This window comes from Leptosomus discolor, chromosome 1, assembly GCF_034619465.1.
Source record: "Leptosomus discolor isolate bLepDis1 chromosome 1, bLepDis1.hap2, whole genome shotgun sequence".
NCBI lineage: Eukaryota > Metazoa > Chordata > Aves > Leptosomiformes > Leptosomidae > Leptosomus > Leptosomus discolor.
In genome coordinates this window covers 196,541,420-196,563,031 of record NC_141391.1, presented here as the reverse complement: position 1 = coordinate 196,563,031, position 21,612 = coordinate 196,541,420, and the positions used below count along the sequence as shown (strand labels likewise).

Genomic DNA, 21,612 nt, shown 5'->3' with positions numbered 1-21,612 from the left:
GGGCGTCCCGGGCGCCGGGCCGCAGCGAGGGCTGGGGCGCTGCCGGGGGGCCCGAGCGCCAACACGCGAACCGCCGCTGCGGGCAGCTGGCGGCTTTTAAGCCATCGGTGCCGTACTCGCCTCCGACGTTGCCACTCAACGTACCAGAAGTCACACGCGTTGCCAGGAGGCCGAAAACCACCCTCGTGTCGTGTCCCGATCCGCAGAATGTAACTGCGGTCTCCGGACAGAACTGGCCAACTAATCCTACCGAAAGTACACGTTTTCTTCTCTTCGTTCATGTTTTAAGAAATATAATCAAGATCTTAGAAAAATATAACATTGGTATCACTGAAAGGCTGTGTAAGTTCAGTTGAATGAAAGCAGGTAAAAGGGAATGTGCCCAGGTACTTCTGAGAAAGCTTTTTCTTTGAAAATGATGAATTGTCAAAAAAAAAAAAAAAAAAAAAAAAAATTCAGGGGGCAGAGGAGACTAAACCAACACATCTCCTGTTCTGAAAAGTTTTAAAGCTAAAGTTTGGCCACTGCCCAGTTCCCAGTCTAAAGTAAATACTTTCTGGAGTTTGACGTTAAGTTTAAAGAAATTCTGAACTGAAACAGTGCATCTTCGTGTTCTTCAGCTTTTGTTTGTGAAAATGTTTGGCATGGCTTTTAGTTTCTCTTGAAATAGATTTTAATTTCAAAACGTTCAAGGATTGGGTATCATTTCCCATCCAGTGCTATCTGAAAACCAGCATGAATTAGAAAGGAATCACTGGGAACAGTTATAAAAAAAGAGAACTTCAAAGACAGCTTTAGTTATTCAAATTATGTAAAGTCGATCCCAATAGCAACACCAGTATAAACATAATTGGAGGTGTTTGAAATCAAAAGGCCACATTACTGAAGTCACAATCACAGAAAAGTGCTCTTGAAAATGATCCCGAAATCCTGCCTGGAACGCTGCGAGCGAGGCATGCTGTGGCTGTCGCCTTGGCATCTTTCGTTTGGAGAATTCACGCGGTGTCAGCCTTTGGCCACTACCCCCTCTCCAGGGGTTTGGGAGTGTGAGTGGTTATGCAGCCAATCTGCATTTGAGAAGAGGGCACAGTGAAGTCCTCCTTACGCTGCTTTATTCACTTACATATTTATCATTTTACATATGCAAAATATTTTCCTTTTTTCTCTCATGCCCGGTATAGTTCAGGAAATTAAACTTCATCTCAAGCACCCAGCTCTGACGTAGGAAATGCGTACACGAGAGCTGTTCGGCTGCTTTTCTTTCTTAAGTTCTTGCAATTACTCATTAGAAAAATTAAAAGACTAGACTGTGTTAGGTGAATCCTTTAAATCTGATTATGAAATGAAATTTACTTAATCTACAGGACCTGTCATGAAGTTTAAACTCCCACTGAAACGGCGGTGGGGGCAGCAGTGCAAGCCCCCTGGTATGATGTTGAGTAACATGAAAAGGTGTTGGCTGGGCTGATGGCTCATTTCAGCTGCCCGCCTTCTGGGCTGCTTTCCCATGCACACAGCCAAGCCCCTGCCCAGGCGAGCCTGACTTTACAGTGTCGCAAGTGACACAGGCCCCCATTTGCCCTAACAAAGTACAGGAGCTGTTTTCACGTCTCAGTCTTGAACAATTAGTGCCAATATAGCATTTGCAAGCACAATTCTCTAGCTGAAAATAGGGATTTTCAGTATTTTAAAAACCGGAGACAATTGTAAATGGCTCTTATTCTGTCTGAAGATCAAGCATCTCTTTTCCTGATGATTTAAAAGGCAACATGAACAGCAACACATTTTCTTCTGCTGTGTAAAATGACTCTGAAGTGAAGTCAATTTCTTGAAATTCCCTCCTTCACTGAAAAGAACAGCAATAAGAAAAGCAGTTATCAATCACGCTCATACCACGTTTCCCAGCCCCGTAAGAGCATTTTCATTGGGACCACACCGCTGCTCTTGGCCACTTCTTCTGAAAGTGAGCAGGGCACTTTCTCTCAAAGAGAGATGCCCACCTTCATCATTGCTTTTTCTGCTGGAAAGCAAGTTATCGTAGAGAAACGTTTCTAGGCAAGTATGCCTGGAAACAGACACACATGCCGTATCCGATTCCTACCCCAATGCAGTAGCCGACCTTCAGGTATTTGTGAATGTACTTTAAGCAGGACTAATCCCTGTTAAGTGAAGTTACTTGTGGACAAGTTAAATGTAAACGCAAATTGTCACCTGATTTGGCACCATAGTCAGAAAACGCGTGAGCAACCAGAGCCGGCGCGCATCTTACCGACCGTTCTTTAAGCACACCGTATTTTGTCAGTGTCACTTCAGAATTCAGGAGTAACAGTATTCAGAGCTCCCAAGGGGGCAGTTACTGGGCAATCAGACTCGGTGCTTTGTGGCTCACGTGGCAGAATTAAAAGCATTCAGAGTTCCATCCTTTCCACATTTCAGCAGTGTGCTCCCACTGACTTTAATAACCCACTGACTTAAAGGATCCAGCTGTATTTTGTCATCTTTTCAGAAACTTGCATATTTTAATAAGAACTAAAGATAAAACCAGACAACTTACCTGAACACTGGAGCATTTTCCATTCCTGCTGAAACTGGTCTCTTAATAGTTTTATTTTATTTACTTTTTCTTGGCTAGGAGGTACATAAACTCCAAAGTGAGGTGTAGAAGCACCTACTAATACTTTGGCTACACTTGGCATCACATTTATCTCTGTGTCCTATTTAAGAAGAAAAGAAAAAAATACTCCTTGGAGCCAAACTTTGTTGGTTTCAGTAATACATGAAACATTTTAAAACAAGCTTTTGTCATTATGTTGCTGTTAGTAGCAAGAATGAGCAACTTTCAATTTTCAAATAAAAATGTGTTAAAATGGAGAAGTTCTTTCTGAAAGAGGTAAATCAATTTTTATTTCCTGTAAAATTTGGGGGTTTGTTGGGTTGTTTTTGGTTTTGTTTTTGTTTTTTCAAAGAGAAAAAGAGTCTCAGTTTTTCTTTTGTGATTTAAAAGAAACAGTGCTGGGTTAAAGGCAGAGAATGTTAGGAGGAAAGGTGAGCATGGAGCTTGTTTACGTCATGCATCATTTATTCTCTATCTGTAGAAAACAGTGACATATTTTGCTTCATCAGAAAGTGACATTTTTTGGACTCCTGACAGTCTAAATCAATGTAATTTGCTGACATAAATTATATTCTGAGGTATCCATAGTATATGAGGATTATTAACATTTATTTTGAATATTAACATTTATTTTGAAGACTGTAACTCTATTTTATTTTTAAAAGACAGAAGTCTTTTTTCAGTTATTCTAAAAAGCCAAGCCCAGGCATTGGAAAATCCCCACATATTAGATAACCCTGCTACGGAGCTACCTGTGGAGTATCAATATAAAAGCCTCGGTCATTTCTTAAAGATGTCTGTCTAACTTCCTTTTTATCTCTGAGTTTACCTTTCAGAATATCAATAATTCTTTCCATTTCATACTCCTAATTAGTAATGTCCAAATAACACTATTTCTGCATACTGTATATCAATGTACAAATTATATTAGCTTAGGCAATTTGCATATCATCAGTGTAAATTAAGCCAAGTAACATTTGAGAAGGCTACAGAATAAAGTATGTCAAAATCCACTTAATTGGCAGCTTAATGAATAGTACATCTTTAATTGGATACTTGCCGGGAAATGGATTAGAATAAAATTGCATACGCAAACAAATACTCGTTGTTTCTCATTAAAGAAGAACTAGAAGGCACAAAAGCAATCAAGGGTTACTGTTTCACAGAACACACAGAGAAATGGTGTAACTCACAGCCACAGGGTGCTGCAGAGGCCCAGCGTGTGGGTCGAGTTCTTTAAGAGATTAGACAAACTCATGGAAGATGTGCTCATGGGCACTTATCACACACTGCTCTGGATACAGCCTCTGACTTCCTAAATTTAGAAATCCTTAATGTGGTAGTGCATGGAAACACTGGACTGGGGAAAGATCCACATATCCTTTACTTCCTTTCCCACGCTCTCCATCAGAAACACAAAGCTGGGGTAGATTGGTCCTCCGTTAGGTATCATGGCAATTGAGTTCACTTAAAGGACACGGGCCATTTTGATTTATTTTCTGCATGATGGAAGTCGTGTGTGATAAAGCACGGCACGGGCAAGAGAAGGAGAGGAAATGTAGTGTTTTATGACAAACAGGACAGCAGGCTGCTTTCAATCGTATTTGATGGAATAAGGCCATGTAATTAACAGACAACAAGTGTCTCTCTTCAGGAGACAACTCTTGAGTTGTGAGTCCCACGTGGAAAGGGAAGTTGCGGCAAATTCCCAAAACATCTACTGTCTACAGGCATAGCCTTGGGCCTGCATTCACGCCTCAGCAGCTCAGCCACGCAGGCTGCCTACAGCAGCACGCATCCGTGTCTGCTCTCGTTCTCAGGCAGAAGGAAACCTGGGCTATTTGCGTCATGAGCTCGGGGGTACCACAGGCCGTACAGACACAGCCGGTGCTTTGTGCCGGGCAGCCTGAAGCAGCCCATCCCAAGCGTGCTGCTGCTGCTCCATTCCGGTCCTGTCCCAGGCACTCGGAAGTACCGCGGCTTAGCGCCACTTCTTACCTCGATCACTGCAAAAATCCGGGACTCAGCTAATCCTTGTAGTAAAGCAAAAAGCAGAGAAATCCCGCTTATTCCAAGGCTCCTGTTTGGTCCAACAGCTACCACTGTCAAGTTCGGCTGATAACTGTATGCTACAGGAAGAATGAATCCAAGTACAGCAGAAAAGAAGTCATTTCCTTCAGCATCCTTTAACAACAACGAGAAACTGTTTAGCACAAATGTAAAGCCTGAAATTTCCAGATATAAAACAAAACAGTGAGATGAATCTCAAAAAGCTTTTGACTGATGTAGGAAACAGGATATTGATCTATTTTCACAGTAATTTTTATATTAAACATGCAGATTATTCATGTTCTCCTTTGTGTCTTCTCACTGTAACTCTGCCTTCTTGAAGATGAACTACAGCAGCTACTCAAGGTCTCCTCAAACCTGTGCACTCTAATATACCCTAAAGATCCGTGAAGCAGTAGTACCCTGGCAAGGACAAGAAAAGGAAGTATTTTCAAAGGTCCAGCCTGCAGTGAGGGGTGTAATTCTCAGTGTCATTTTACGAATTTGTAAATATATTGTATTATTTCTGTTAAAAACGTTTTTCTTTTATGTTCTTTACAGAAAGTGAATCTCACCTCTTTCCAGTTGAGAGAAATATAGTGTTTGGAGTTGGTCTTTCCAGACTCTTCTTTCTCACAAATATGTATCATGAGTGTTTTTCTGTTAATAAAAAACACATCTGAGTATTTAACCAACAACTTCCACTGAGATAAAAAGACCTTTTCTTTCATCATTCTTTAAATACTAATTCATAACACAGGACCAAATAACTACTTGTATTACTACATGCCATAATGTAAACACCAACTAGAACTGAAATCCTTTTAAAGCTATTTTTAAAAAGAGTGTTAAAGACTATTGCATATTACTTTTAAGAAAAAGGGGAAGTGGCAAAAAAAGTTATAAATAAGTAAAGATGACTTTCAATAACGACCTCAGCATCAGCAGTGTGTGCCCCCTGCAGTTACAGGGGAGTAAACCCTATATAATTAGTAATTGCCTTCTTTATTATTTTCTATTTTCAATATTCTATTCTCAGTAACAATCTACATTTCAATTAATATAGAAGGATTAGACTCTAAACCTACCACTAAACTCAAAGTGGCATTTAGAGATAGCCGTTTTTCTTTAGAGACATATTTGGGGAGGTTTTGGGGTTTTGTCTCAAGCTAAACTTAATGAACACCAGCTCATGACTGACTGCTTAGTGCAGATTTCATCATACATAGGGACGCTTATGAACATTTATAAAGCCTTTGAGATGTGACTCCCTGGAGTGAAGAGAAACCTCACCCATCTTCTGCGCTTGGTATGACTTGCATGTCTCCAACAAATATACAAAGCACCCTGCAGAACACAAAGGAAAACATGCACACATTTACATCTACAAGTAATTTCTTTTAATTGGTGCAATTTGTTTAAAAAGTTTGCATGTTGCTTAGATGCATAAAAAAGAATGTATATTGTTTCTGAATTTGGTCCTTTAAAAGTACAAAGAAAACGCCTCAAGGGAACTCCTTTTCTCCCATCAAATACTGGGGAGAAAAAACAAAACCAAGAAAATGTCCTCAGGCTACAGACACCCAAATTCTCACAAAGAAAATGTAGGCTAACATAGCAGCCACCCTTACAAGTGTTTTGCCTTTGGTAAGGCAAAAGGTTTTTGCTGGCATATATAGTATTTTCAGCACTACATATTGAAAATGCTATGCATGTGGCGATGCCATGTGTTTTAAAATTAAGGTTTCGAAGGCAATTTGCCATATTTCACACAGTTAGTATCTTATTTTTACATTTTGTCAAAGGGCCCCAAATGCAAAAGGCCGACATTCACCTCTGAAATCCAAAACGAACAGCATGTCTTAGTGCAACAGCAACAGAAACCGAAGATGTGGGTGACTCTGCAATTCCATTGCATACCTGCAAAATATATTTTTCATTCAGAAGTAATTAGTGCTGCACAAGTTCATGTCATTTTTTATTTGTAACAACTGTATTTTTACTTGTTTATATGTATCATTCAAGCACAGCTACAGCTGTACAAGAGATTTTAATGATCTATTGTAGTAGGGTTAAGAAAATGTTATTAATTCACTTTCCACAGAAAACCCATATTTGATTATTATGCCAAGAGTTGTTCTATTACTTCAAAAGTACAGTGCTATGCTGAAAGACAACTGTAAAAATAGCTTTTGCAGGGGAAGGTCATCTTTACTGGTTCTCTAGATAGTCTACAGATTGGATACGCTCAGTGTGCCGGTAGGCAAACTGCACCAGAAAAATACATCCCATGAAAAGGAGGTTGTCCCTGAATTCTAATTCTGACTCTTCCTTTAACCTAGGCAAGCTATTCCTTCCTGAAAAATACAGCGACGATGTTACTCAGGCAGCCCTTTGGTGTTCACTTGTGTTGTGTACTGCTTTGAACTCTACATGAAAGCTAAGCAGAAAAGGTAACGCCTGCTCCCCTTCCTCACTCCTCTTTGTATTTGTCAACATAAAAAGCTCAGCTTTGCATCTGCAACTCATGACAAGTTCTAGTTCTTTTTGCCAGTTACTATTTTTTTTTAATCTATTTATAGGCTCTCCTAAGGGTATGTGCAGTCTATAGTGTCAGCAATCTGTCCCTGAAATCTACATACGTGACTTCCAACAGCAAGACGATGGCTTACAAGCAAGAGGCCATTCTGGCAATTTACTCTTCCTCGCAGGCCCGGTACTTTAAAGGGAGCTTTTCATTCAAAGGGAGAGACTGACTTATGATGATGTAGTATTCTTAGCTTATTTGCAGTTTTTTCTCTTTGCTTCTCCAAGTTTTTATGCAGGAATACAAACATACACCCTGTAAGCCAGCCTTCTCTTCGTTCCTGACCCTGCAAGAATCAAAATGCTGAAGTGGAATTACTCTGTTCAGAATCACAGCACACCGCGGTGTTTTCAACAGCTCCACTAAAGGGTGTGTGTGGGCAGCGGGGGCCACGTGTACATCAAAATTTACTCTGAGTAAACTGTTATACAAATAATGGTAAGTGGGTGCAGCTGCACACAGCGTGGCGTCTTGTAAGGAAGGGCAATGCAAAAGTAAACCATCTCCTAAAGACAGAAGGCAAAACTCTGTGCACTGAGACAGGAAAAATTTTGACATTTCTCATTCAGATTTCATGCTGCTGCATACTGGTGCTCGATACACCACCAACTTCTGCTCCCCTTGACCAGAGGGGAGAATGCCTGGCTCACCCGTACGTCAGAGTGATTAAAAGGTTCTTACTGACTCATATGCTGTGACTGCAGGAAAGCTGTAAAACATCTTGCTCAAAGATCATTAGAGAGATGTCTTGGGGTTAACAACTATCCTTAAACAGTTGCTTTCTCATCTTGCATGTGCACTCCCATAGCTAAGCGCATTCTAGCTGAAATCAGTGGGGTCGTTAACTACACAGTAACTAATATCTAGATGACAATAAAGCAGAAGGGAAAATCAGAGGAATCCAACTCTCCCCCAACCCCCCAAGATCAAAGCAGTTTATTATTACCTCCTTCTTAAGTATTTTATCTAGGATGGCCAACGTACTGCCAAGAGAGAGCAAAGTTTTGTCCTCTTTCACAAGGTCTGTGTACAAGCCACTGTAAAACAAATTGTATGCAGAAAAACTAGGTTAGAGGTGATAAGGCTTTCAAAAAGGACACGGATACAGTCTTGAGCTCTCACTAGAAAGAAAACAAATGTGTCTGATGATCCTCAGGAAATACAGTTCTGTCAAAATTAGACTAAGACAAAAAATTGAACTACTGAAATCAGACCAGTTAGGTATTTTTTTTTTAGCTAAAAGTGAACACAGAGCTTTAGGGCACCTTCCTAGCAAAATATCTTTTTAAATGAATACATTTTCACTAACTGTTCTATCTCTGTTGAAACAGTTTTCTCAAAGTATTCTGATTAGTTCTTTCAAGGACTTCAAGGCTATGAGCGATAACCAATGCCAATGTCTTCGTTTTTCAAAGGAAGAAACTCTGGCTGTAATTGAGTAAACTACGGCCAAGAAGATGACCATGGCAGAGACAGAGCTAGATGACAGCCTGCACAGAGACCTCTCATCCTCATAATTATGTTGAAAATTAAACAGATAGGCCCAACCTGACAAGAGCTTTTATTTCAGTGTTGTCCATTTCCTTGACCAAATGAACAGGTGCAGGGAGCAAACGTGCTGAACCTTTACAGTCAGTTGTTGCTGTTTTGATGGGAGGCACTGGAAATAGAATATTTTTCATGTGCAGTTCCAAAAACCTTTCTACTTCGACAGTTTCATTGTTGTTAGTTATCTTAGATTCATGTTCTGCGGAGGGATTTGGATTAGCCTTCTTTAGTAGGTGTGATTTGGTGCTCAAATTTTGTAAAAATGATGTGTCTAGAGAGAAAAAAAAAAGAGGGGTTTCACATGTATTAATTCCTGAGCAGTGTGTTAATATTTGGTTACGTTTATTTACAAAACAGAGTACATCTGTATTCATAGTATGCATATTTATTTCCACGTACTAGCTACGATGTTTCCTGCCACAGATCTTATTTTTCAGTGCTGCTACATTTGTTTTAATCTAGTGAAATGTCATAAGTGATAATAAATCTCATGCTCATATTTTTAGAAAACAGCATCCTCAAAAAATGATATCAAAGCACTACTTTTTGGCATGATGTTCGGTGGCTTCTATGATTCTCTTCAGACCAGCCGAAGACATGGCCTTGAATGAGGCCTCACACCGCTTCATCAGTCACTTGATGAATAACTGGTACTTCAATTACTTTAATCCACGGTTATTAATCTTAATAATTTTGAACTTCTGTATGAATCCATTTACCAATCATACCTGCTTGAAGAAAGAGCAATTACCTTCATACAGCAACCATTTCCAGTAGGGTTTATGTGCTGCTCTCACATTTTGAATAGATTCAACAGCACTAAAAAAGAAAGAGGATTAACAGTTATCAGCACTAAGGGAAATACTGGAAACATAATCTACCTCAATGAAAAAGCAAAACCAAAACTGGTCTCTTCCAGGAACGCAGAACAGAAGGATAAAGAAAATGACAGCCAAGGGACAGACTGCTTGGAAAGATTAGATTCAAGAGTCAAAGAAGAAAAGTGAAGAACACATGCAGTATGTACACAGGTTTACACACATTGAGTGAAATCCCAGCCCTGCTGTTGGAGGAAGCACACCTGTCCCTGACTTGAGGAAAGGCAAGATTTCACCTGTCTGTCTTTCCTCTGTCAGAGATTTTATCTACAAAATGTAAAGACGTAATCAGATTCACTCAAAAGCAAGACTGTCTATTCAGGAACCAAGTAAAGCACATTCCCTGCTATTCTTTGTGTTGAAATCGCTTTTTTTTATTATCACTGGTATTTGCACCACTATAGGCAAATCGTCCTATCACGTTAGCTATCATGCAAACATAATTCAGGTCATGTTAAATCCAGGACAAATTCTGTGTATTTGGAGATTATTTGTAAGGTGTTCAGGAGCTGGACTGTTCAAACTGATAAATATGTAATCAACTCCCTATTAGCTAGGATGATAGCAATACTACAGTTGGTAAAGAAGAGGTGATACAAGGGCTATGGGATGTGGTGGGAGCAAAATAACCAGCTTTGCTCCATCAGAGTTTACCAAACCCAACTCTTCCCCAGCCTGTGTATATCTACACTGCTTACCTGACTGAGCTGAGCTCTGAGTTTTAACTAACACAGCCGACTGGTAGATGCTGCCACCAAAATGCATGAGGAGCAGTACTGCTGAAAAAAAGCACGGGACAACCATTGAGGTGGAAGAGAGACTGAGGACAGAACACGGAGATGTGAAGGAGGTAGTATAGACAGGTAGAGAGAAAGACAGTGTTTAGATACGGGACTGATTCAAGCCCAAGGTTCAGAATGCTTTACTAAGTCAGATTCACCGTGCAAACACAATCTTACTGTCTCCAAAAAGAAGTCAGGCCTGAAGTTTAATTATCTTGGTACAGCTGCACACAATCGAGTGCTTTCGCACCCCAGGCCTCGATGCTCCAAATTCCAGAAACACAAGGAGTCATCAAGACTGGCTCTGCACAGCATCAGCTCTCACTGATGAGAGAGAGGTCAGCTCCAGCTATTGCTGTACTTCAGCAACTGAAGCGGTCCTGAAGACCTAATCCTCACAATTACATCCTTTCCCAAATACTGGCTCTTATTAACTGGCATTGCCTTGATTACAGCAGGATTGTCTCAGCCTTGAGTGAGATGGATCTCTACAGGATAACAAGGCCCAAGGATAAATAGCGTGAAATTATAAGCCATTAAGTTCTCGCAACTTGAAATAATTTCAGAAACAAAAGTATACAAACGTGTGCCTTGGATGACTTTTTTGGAAAGCAAGTTATCCAAAGCAGAATATTAAATATTATAAAGCATCGTATTAAAATCTTGCTTCAGCAAAATGTTCAAAGCATGCATGTCTTTAGTCTCTTTGATAAATACATGGGTTGCTCTAAGATTCTTCATATGCTTACCTTAGGCAAGGTGCCATTTCTCCAGTCATTTGAGGTACAGGATCTCCGAGCAAAGTTTTTACAGTCATGCAGACTGATTCAGACAACGACTTTAAGTGGTACCCACCCTAGAAAAATGTATTTTGTGTCACCTAAGGAGTATCTATCATCTATCTGAATATCATCATGGGAAATACATTAAACTTTTGAAATGCATCTGAATTTACAGAAACGGAAGATGATACACAAGTACATCTAAGTCAATGATTTTCAATATGAAACCAGTAAGTTAGAGACTACTTGCTCAACTTCACTGGCATCCCATGATTCAACTCAGCTTTATCACGGTTCAATTCATTTTGGAAATCAGTTGTGACTTTGCCATGAAAACCCTGGAAACATACGCCTTCTCCATTCCTATTCATGATATGCCATCTTCAACAATTCTTGTGGAAGATTCCTTAGAAGGCAAATACTATCACTGTCCTCTAAAATGTCTACAAGGGAAATCTCCCATAGCCTGACACTTTTAAGATACGGTTACCCTAACGGTTTGGCAGAATTTGGAGAACAACTGAAGACAGATTTAAGACTGCTAGGTTGCAGATGATAGATTGCTTCCTGCACACCACTTGTGGAGCAGTCCCATCGTCTGTATTGGGAGGGGATGCTTATTTGCACTTCAGCTAGTAGACAGAAATATCTGTAAGAACCTGCTGGAGAAAAGGATGATGGAAGAAAGGTCATGCAAAACAGAGTCAAGTGAACCAATTAATAAACAGTTCTCTCCTAGAGACCTTGTTGGCAGTAATATTTCCACACACTTATTTACCTGAAAAACCACCATTTTTCTAACACACAGCAGAAACAGGGAGTTGAAATCTAGATTTCAAAAGGAGGAAACATTTTTAATTGTTTAAAAAAAAAATCATCTCTTAGAAAAAGAGCTTGCATAGAGGCTTTTAATCAAAAAAGAGGGAATTTAGTAAGGGCTCCATTACTGAGAGTATATTTAGGCCACAGGCTTTTTTAAACTCTCCTGAAGTAAGACATACTTGTAAAAACATTGGTAATGCAGCTTATTCATTAAATACTTTTTAATGAGTTTGGGACTGTCCAGAGCAGCAGACTAAACACTGTTCACAAGAACTGAACAGATCCATGGAGCATATTGTTTTTTGAACACTGAGCATATATGTCAAAATTTTAAGTTAAAAAAATCAGGTTTTAAGAAATGCTTTTCTTCTAACATATAAGAGTACTGTCAAATCTTAGCTATTTTTGCATTCCTGATTCTCAAAAGAAAGATAAAAAGAATAAATTATTTTGTTACGAAGTTTCACTTCCTAGCTTCTAGCTTGCCCTATGTGGCTCTAACATCAAGACCCTTCCCTTGGGAGTATATTTCCAGAGCCTTTACCTCTAGGATGACACACAGCTTTCCATTAGCTAGCTGCATCAGGAAATGGGTAAGGTGGGCAAAAACCTCAGGAGTGGCGTTCATCTGACCCTAAATCAAAGAAAAAATTTTAAGAGATGAAACCCTGAATCAAAAATATTGATTAAAAAACCCCATACAATCTGAATACATGAGTCCGAGTTGGAATACTGGAACACTTGCCTCTCACTGTATCTAATGAAATGCTGAACCAGCTGCTTTAAAGGAAGGTGCAAAAACCAACACAGTAATTACGCCTACAGGATAATCTGTCTTTATGTGTCTTCTTGTAGCATTTAATGAGCTGGGGTTAGCTTAAAGACTCAAACATGTATTTTTAGCTTGGTCAAAGCGAACTTCATCTAGCAATCACAGGACATTTAAGAGGTAAGAATATTTTGCAAACAGATTCATGACTGACAACACAAAGGCCACAAACTACTTACTTCAGGGTCTCCAATTGCAGAATCATATCCAGAGGAGACAATAACCAGTTCAGGATCAAACTGTTATAAAACAGAGAGAGTTTCAGCACATTCTCATGTCCTATTTTCAATTTTGTACTGAATTTCAACTGTACCATGTTCAGCTGTTATTTCAGCTAGAATATGAGCACAAATAAAGACTCTCCCTGAATAAAAAGTTAACTGTGCTACTGGCCATTACTGCGTTTCTACACAATATTCAGTGATACCTGCTCAAGAAGTACTCAGGAAGTAGCCTTTGGTTTGCTATTCAAACAACAGAGCAGTAAAAAAATTACCTCAAAAGCCATTGGAAGCAACACATGGAAAAACGCAGCAAGATAATCTGAATTTCCCATCCCAACCTGCGAAATATGAGAAATATAGGTTGTATTTTCCTGTTGGAATAACCAATTTTCTAAGGTTCTTCAAAACTTCAAGGAAAAAATATTATCAAAAGTTAAAGAGATAGGGGAACCTTATGAGGTCGAGTAAAACCAACTCCATTTAAATAACGTGCATAAATATCCACCTCTTAAATATGAGCTTCAGTTCTCTGCTGAACAAGGATGGATGTAATCATCTCCTGAGACACTGTCTGATTTGATGGCGAGACAAGATATTCAAGAAAAAACGAGTACGCGTGTGTTTTTCTCTCCCTCTTTTTTTCAAACGTTATCACATTCTGAACCATATTTTTCAGCAGACATTCCACTGACAGGAAGGATGTACACTGTGCTAAGACATCTGTCAAGCAAGTGAAGCAGTGCACTTCTCAGAAAGTGTTACGTAAAGCATGAGACACAAAGCTACTGCACTTGCTTTGTTGTGCTGTAAACAACATTTACCTTATTCCAAGGCAAATTTATGTTAAAACCTTTTCCTTTTCCCAGACCTACAACATCATAATCAGACTCTTTGAGTGACGGCCAGAATTCCTGATGTTCATAGCGATGCCAGGAAAAATATACAACACTGAAAGATACAAAGAACAAATCCAACTTGATGAAAAGATTCCAGAACTGACTTTATATCCTGAACCTGGTGATTGTATTGACTGAAAGGAAGAAAATAGAACTGCCCTTTTTCCTTAGTTCTCTTAATGGACTTGGGACTGTGAAACTTGGTACAGTAGTTCCAATGCCAAAAGTACCTAAAAATGAACCTGCTAAGAATTTCTTGCATGCGTGCACTCCATCCAGATCCAAGACAGGGCGTTTTCAGAAGAGCAGGCTTGTTTCTAGAAGCTGCTTCTGTGGCTTTTCCGAGAACAATATAAAGCTCATGTATTTTATCCAACTACTACTTGAATACTTTAATGGAGAGATTTGTGAATACAGAGAATAGATGTATTACCTGAATACTGGCATGAAGAGATCTTACTACTGGCAAACCAAGGTATTGTTAATTTTGTGTTTGTTATTCTTTAAAGTAGAACAGATTTACATATTTATTTTTTGTTAGATTTTTTTCCCCTCTATTTTATAGCAAGTCACAGAGTGACTAAAGTAGCAAGGAGAATGTGTTCTAAGATTCTAGTTTTAGAAATTTAAAAGATCTTATTCTCTACAGAAGCAAGCAATCTTTAACCAGCTAACATTAAAAAAAAAAGAAAAAAAATTTCTTCAAACCTTGGATCCTCTTCAAATATATATTGAGTTCCTTGCCCGTGGTGCACATCCCAGTCAACAATTAGGATTCTGCATAGATCAGTAAAAGAAAACACTCAGCAGAAGAACTACAGCATCTTGATCTAAAGGATGCCCAGATGAATAATGTTTTTCTGACCCAAAAGGTACATGACACCCAGAAAGCTATAGACATTAATCTAAAACAGGACCACGTCAAACTGTTACGTAAATGCCATACTTGGGCAGGAAAAGCTTCTCTAGAGTCAACCATGCACTTACCTCTGCAGACCGTATTTCAGTTTTGCATGTTCTGCTGCAATAGCAACATTGTTGAACAAACAGAACCCATTAGCTGCACTTCGCTGGCTGTGGTGACCTGGAGGTCTAAACCAAAGTTTTACACCGTTACTTACAACAAAAGAAATTTTGGTAAGAAGTGAAAACTTTCTCACACATTTTCTTACCTTACTAGTGCCATTCCATTGCACACTTTTCCTGACATTACAGCATCCACCAGCTGCAAAGTCGCTCCTACTGCTAGTCTGGCACAGCGGTAAGTGTTCTGAAAAACAGAAAAACTCATAGTTGTCATCAATCACTCATCAGCTTGTTGTACACTAATTACACGACGTGCTTTTGCACCCCAACAGCACATTGTCTTGATGTAATTCTACCCAACTGAGTCTGTATGCAGACAGTTGAAAGCACGATTTTACAACACAGACTCCAAGGTGCTTTCTGCTGGGTTCACCTGCGATCACCGTACCCTTTGTAACAACGTTCTCCCTGGAGCAGTTAAGAAACATGAGGTGGACATACCAAACTGACTAGTAGAATGACACGGCATCTTTGAACATAAGGAATGAAACCTTACAGAAACAAAACACTGTAATGGGTCTGCATGGCAAGGTTTTGGTAGTGGGGGGGTTACAGGGGTGGCTTCTGTACGAAGCTGCTAGAAGTTTCCCCCATGTCAGATGCAGCCAATGCCAGCCGGCTTTAATACAGACCCGCCACTGGCCAAGGCCGAGCCCGTCAGCGACGGCGTTTTTCGCCTCTGTGATAACGTATTTAAGAGAGTGAAAAAGTTGTTGCGGGGCAGTAATTGCAGCGAGTGAGAGGAGTGAGAATATGTGAGAGAAACACCCTGCAGACACCCAGGTCAGTGCAGAAGGAGGGGGAGGAGATGCTCCAGGCTCCGGAGCAGCGATTCCCCTGCGGCCTGTGGTGAAGACCATGGTGAGGCAGGCTGTCCCCCTGCAGCCCATGGGCGGTGGAGCAGATGACTGCCTACACCCCGTGGAGGGCTCCCACGCTGGAGTAGGTGGACACCTGAAGGAAGCTGTGACCCCGTGGGAAGCCTGCACCAGAGCAGGCTCCTGGCAGGACCTGTGGCCCGTGGAGAGAGAGAAGCCCACGCTGGAGCAGGTTTGCTGCCAGAGACCCCATGAGGGGGGCTCACGCTGGAGCAGTCAGTTCCTGCAGGACTGCACACCATGGAGGAGACCCACGTTGAAGCAGTTCATGAAGGACTGAACCCGTGGGAAGACTCATGTTGGAGAAGTCATGGAGGACTTTCTCCCGTGAGGGGGACCCCACATTGGAGCAGGGGAAATGTGTGAGGAAGAAGCGGCAGAAAACAACAGTGTGATGAACTGACCCCAACCCCCATTCCCTGTTTTCCCCCTGCACCGCTGGGGGGGAGGAGGAGGGAGGAAAATCGGGATCAAAGTTATGCCCAGGAAAGGAGGGAGGGGTGGGGGGAAGGTGTTTTAAGATTTGGTTTTATTTCTCATTACTCCTCTCTGAGTTAATTGGTAATAAATTACATTTCCTTTCAGTTGAGTCTGTTTTGCCCGTGACGGTAAATGCTGAGTGATCTCCCTGTCCTTATCTCAACCCCACAAGCCTGTTGTTATTTTTTTTTTTTTTTCCTCTCCTCTCTCCTGTCCAGTTAAAGAGGGGGAGTGATAGAGTGGCTTTGGTGGGCACCTGGCATTTTGGCCAGGGTCAACCCACCACAAACACGAAAGACTTCACCTCCATAACCTGGCACAACATTTAAGAGCAGTGTAATCAAAATGTGATCTGCAGGTCACTAATGGTCTACAGTGATATTAAGTGACAAAAATAGAGCTAAAATTTGAGTAGTGTGCTATACTGGCACGATATAATTACAGAATAGATGACAGCACACTCAACCAATTTAAATTACAGCATTATACTAAATTTAAAACAGATAACAGTAATGCAAAACCTAAATGCAAGTCTACTTAAATGGCAAAAAATGTATTGCAAATTTTCCCCAACTCAGAAAAGTGCCACTCAGGTGCAGTAACACAAATACTTGTAACTCCCAACAGAGGAAGCAGTTTAACTTACACACCGGATGAAAGAAAAAAGCATCATAATTTCCAGAGATTCTTTTCAGTTCCTCTTCATTCATTGTCTGGGTGCTTTTTGCCACTTCCAAGTGTTCTGAACTGCAGAGGAAAAAGATATCAATGCAACAATTAACTAAGCAGCTATAAAGGGTTTTTTTTAATGCAAAAATGCAATGAAACGTAACAGAACGCATGTTAAAGGGGACTTTCTGTGAGACTTCACAAGTCCAGTGGGTACTCTGGAATGCTAGTTGCACGAAAAAAATAAGGAGCGCTATGAAAGCAAGGGTTCTTGGATGTCTTCAGATAATGACATTCTTCCCCTTTTCCAGTGGCAAGAGCAATTAGTCTTGCTTTCAACAAAAGGCTCTTTGTTCATCGTGCAGCAATCTGTTTTGCAACCCAGGCTACATACAGACATCATCCCAACAAGAACTAAACTAGGATTCTGACAGTCATCAGTGTGCATTATAACTCAGAGAATGCATGTCTAGTCCTCCCGTGTTCTAGGGAAAACAAGTATTTGAACAAATTCCTTGTTCTTTCCACTGGTTCAAGAGTGCAGTAAGGCACTAGCATCAATGTTCCCCCAATTCTCCCGTCACCCCTCTCCTGCACTTGTCTGGTGAGCTGGAAAAGGAGGCTGATGGCTTCTGCTCCCCCATCTGTGTCCTAGTCCAAGATACAATGCCATTACATGCGTTCCTCTAGGTGGACAATGCCAAAGCAACCGGAGTTTCACAACAAAATGAGACACACTAGTGCTGCCTAATGGAAATAAAGCTAAATAGCAGCTTCATAATGAAGGCATTAACAGGAATAAAACTGTCTGAACCTGAGTGACTGTATAATTAATTACTAGTTTAAGCTCAGCAGCAGCCTCGTAATCAACTGTGAACACAAACAGAACATTTTATAGGAGTTATAAAGTTGTTTCAATCTAAAAGTGTTTTAGAAAGGAAAAAGCTCTATTATCTCTAGGTTACCTATGGAAACCAGGACAAGGCTAAGTGAAGTGATTTGTCCCCAGTCGTCTAGCAATAGCAACTCAACTGGAAATAGTGATCAAGCCTCTTCCGTACCCAATCAGAAATGTGTTTACTATGAAAATAAACTATATTGGTACACAGCAATAACTGCATTCTAACAAACAAGTATGTTCTTAGGAAAAATACTGTTCTGTAATCTGAAAATTTAAGCATGACAGGATGAAGCTATGGTCCTTGTCACAGGTGTCAGGGCACTGAGTGCATGCCTTCCCTCCTGGGGTAGGCTGCTGGGTTCAGAACCAGCAGAGATAGCACAGCTGGTCACCTTCAAAGTGAGCTAGGAGCCTCAGCAGGTGCTCCTTCCAAACAGCTCTGCTAAGAAGCCTCAGCAGGCACTCCCCCTCCTTCCCTTGGCGCCTGGTGTGAGCACCCTCGGCCACACTGCAGCTGGGCCGTGTAGCCATGTCTGTGTCTGGCCAGAAACTCCACTGATCTGGGCCTGGACCCCGACCTACGGGCCAACTCTCCAGCTTGACCTCAGACCTGCCACGTCACCACGGCCTTGTCGGGCAATCTAAACTCATGGCCGAACACCATTACCATCCCTGGGTCTGGGCTGCTCACCCCGTTTGGGTACTGTGGGATTGTGCCCTTGCCCACACTCATGCTGCCGCTGCCTCTGGCTGCTCGGTCCCTCTGCTCTGCTCCCGCCTCCCCGTGCCTTTCAGGGACCACTGCCCCTGCCACGCCCCGGCAAGGGCAAATGAGCGCAAAAGCAACAAAACAAGCAACAGGATCATCTGCAGGTGGTTGCAGAATCATCACAGGGAGGTGACAAATGCCAGAGCAGACTTCATTGCCATGACTTCAGAACGGGCAGGCTGATGCCCCTCTTAACTTCCCCCACCCAGAATGAGCTGTAAAGTTCTTCTCTTTCACTCTTACCTCCAAGATGCTTTGAAGAAAGAGGAGGTTATTATCTTTCTAAAGAAATGCCCACTTTTCTACACTTTTTAAAGTCTTATCCCAATTTTTATTAGAAGTTTACTTTTAATCCTATGTATAAATCATCATTCATTGCTTAAGAACCCAAAGAGTGAGAATGGGGATTTAGTAGAATAGCAGATTCATACTCCAGCACCTACACCATATTCAACCTTATTTGTCCAGCTTCCGGTGTGACACATTTTCCATTGAAATTACTGGAAGTCATTGAGTTTTGGAGCAGACTTTTTCAAATGGACCACAATATGACCTGAAGGTACGAGATCTGCTATTTCACTGAATTAACCTGAACAATGATGAAAGTAAGTTTCAGACCTGTGAACCAGCAGGATCTCCTCCTCACTTCCTTCTCTGGCAGGCACATGAACACATCTTTCCACAAGATGGTAACATTTAAGCTGCTCATAGGAGGACGACAGTCTTTCTGGCACTTCGATATCACAAACAGGACTAAAAATAGGCAATAACCGTATTACTATAATACCATACCAGTACAGCTAACAAGCACACTTCATAATGCCTAGCTTTTAACTTCCCATTGTAAAAAGATTCATTACCCTCATAGAGGCATACGTGAGAGTAAAAAAAAAAAAAAAAAATTAATCTTGAAATACTTTTTGGTTTGGAATTGAGCAAAAAATTAGTTCTGAAATATGTAAGCAGAAAATTATATATGGTTCCTAAATGTAAAAGAAACACAATAGCATCATTTTTTGTTTCCTCTCACCACTGCAACTAGCAATGCTTAACTACAGACACGGGAATGCTGAAATGAAGAGCTGTAGGTTACAATGAAGGTGAACAACGGAGAAGTGGGTTTGGGAGAGAAGACAACAGCGGACTCTTACTCTGAGCACTGCAAACGCACTGGTCTAATTTATGTAAATTTAAGCAAGTGACATATACCAATTTCTAATTGAATTTAATTGACAGGTTTCAACTGAGTGAGTATACCTACATATTTTTTCCAAGACCAATGGTACTTCAGCTTTATAAGCAATTTAATTAGCCGAAAATACATTATTTAGGGGGGCTACTCAGCTGTTTAAACTAACACTTCTAATTAAGGCCTACCAGGCTAGAAGCCTGCAGCTTCTCAAATCCAGCTTTAGGTTATCATTATGGCATCTGGATAGAAATTTGGAATAAAATAAAATTTTTTCTCCGAAAGGAAAGACTTTCTACTTACTAGGAAAATGACAGGGTATCCATCACTAGGTAGTTCCTATTACAATAACAAAAACTGCGTTTACATGGCACTTCTCTCAGAAGCCCTACTAAGAATCTATTCATAAGAAGGATGTCAGTGACTTACTCACTCCAGAGTAGTTTGTGAGTGGTCATCTCCTCATCATAAACCAGCGCCGTTCCCGAGGCCATGGCTACAGGGAGAGCAAAACAAAAATCCCGAGACACGTATTTCAGGCAAGAAGAAAACATACCTTAAAGCGAAGTTAATGTTATATTAGCTAGCTAGAATACACGTACAGAGCGTAGCTGCTTGCGTGACAACTTTGCACTTTAGACTTCGTACTTATGGAACGAAACCAAAGAAAACCCTTTAGGGCTCCTCCTGACAGGCCCGAGGAACAAGACAGCAGTGCAAAGCTCATGGCACAGGCCTTGAAACGATGCACGCACAGGCGGGATTCAGGATTATGTGGCTTTTCAAAACCTCGGCACAAGTATTCCTGGCGCAGGCGATGGGGTGCCGCTGTCCCTCCGAGCCCCTCTGGCCCACGCCGAAGGCCTTACCAAGGCTGCCGAGGACCTGAGCGCAGGCCTGCACAGGCCTCCTCCGCCTCCTCCTCCCGCCATGACACGCAGACCCTTACCTGCCACGGCTGACGTGAGGGGGAACAGCTACTTGTGGAAACTGACGTTATAAAGCCACGAAGTATGAACACCAGATTATATGCACGACGGGCAGAACCATTAGAGGGATCTCTTGTGTTTTAAAGTCTACCGGTCTTTCCACACCCCAAGAGAGACGTTACAGAGAAAGAAAGAAGCCGCCGCGCAGGCAGAGGGTCCGCCGCGCAGCGGGCCGCCATGCCGCCTCACCGAAGCCCCGGAGGGCGCGTTCGCGCGGGCCCGCTCCGCCTCGCCCCTCGCCTCGCCTCCGCCCGCCGGGGAAGCCCGGCAGCCCCAGGCGTCCTCAGGCGGGGCCGCCGACGGCGCTCCAGGCCCCGGCCCGCGGAGGCGGCGAGCGCAAGAGTGCTGCGCGCCTCAGCTACGCGGCCCCGGCCCCGGCCCCAGCCCCGCCGCCGGGAACGCCCCGGCCGGGCCGGCCGCCCCTCCCGCGGCGGCTGCGGGCGTGCCGAGCGGATCCCCGCCCCGCGGCCGGCCCTCAGCGCGGCGGGCGGCCCGGCCCGGCCCGGCCCGGCCCGGCGCGGCGAGCGGAGCTGTCGGTGGGGATGCGGTTGTTCGCGGCGGCAGTGCCGCTGTGCGCTTCGCTGTGTGTAACGGGAGGCCCTAAAGCGCCTACAGAGAAAAACTTGCGCTTTGCCGGAGC

At 42.0% G+C, this 21,612-nt stretch overlaps 1 protein-coding gene across 1 annotated transcript; it reads right to left on the bottom strand.

Moving 5' to 3' along the window:
- Positions 1–1,044: 1,044 nt before the first annotated feature.
- HDAC10 (histone deacetylase 10) lies at positions 1,045–20,477 on the bottom strand. The gene is made up of 20 exons (XM_086473596.1): positions 20,413–20,477; positions 19,413–19,547; positions 17,106–17,202; positions 15,184–15,281; positions 14,999–15,103; positions 14,720–14,788; positions 13,937–14,063; positions 13,388–13,453; positions 13,071–13,130; positions 12,607–12,696; positions 11,208–11,314; positions 9,550–9,617; positions 8,799–9,069; positions 8,197–8,287; positions 6,498–6,583; positions 5,957–6,010; positions 5,239–5,323; positions 4,613–4,798; positions 2,555–2,714; positions 1,045–1,846 (listed from the first exon to the last, which is right to left on the bottom strand). Exons 1-20 carry the CDS (start codon positions 20,475–20,477, stop codon positions 1,821–1,823), a joined length of 2,046 nt encoding a protein of 681 aa, XP_086329722.1. The 3' UTR covers positions 1,045–1,820.
- Positions 20,478–21,612: the final 1,135 nt, after the last annotated feature.

Coding starts and splice junctions, on each gene's coding strand:
- HDAC10 (XM_086473596.1), bottom strand. CDS start 20,477: ATGGCCTCGGGAACGGCGCTGGTTTATGATGAGGAGATGACCACTCAC. Junction 19,548..20,412: donor CACAAACTACTCTGGAGTGA/GTAAGTCACTGA, acceptor GCCTATTTTTAG/TCCTGTTTGTGATATCGAAG. Junction 1,847..2,554: donor GAAAATGCTCCAGTGTTCAG/GTAAGTTGTCTG, acceptor TGTTCTTTTCAG/TGAAGGAGGGAATTTCAAGA.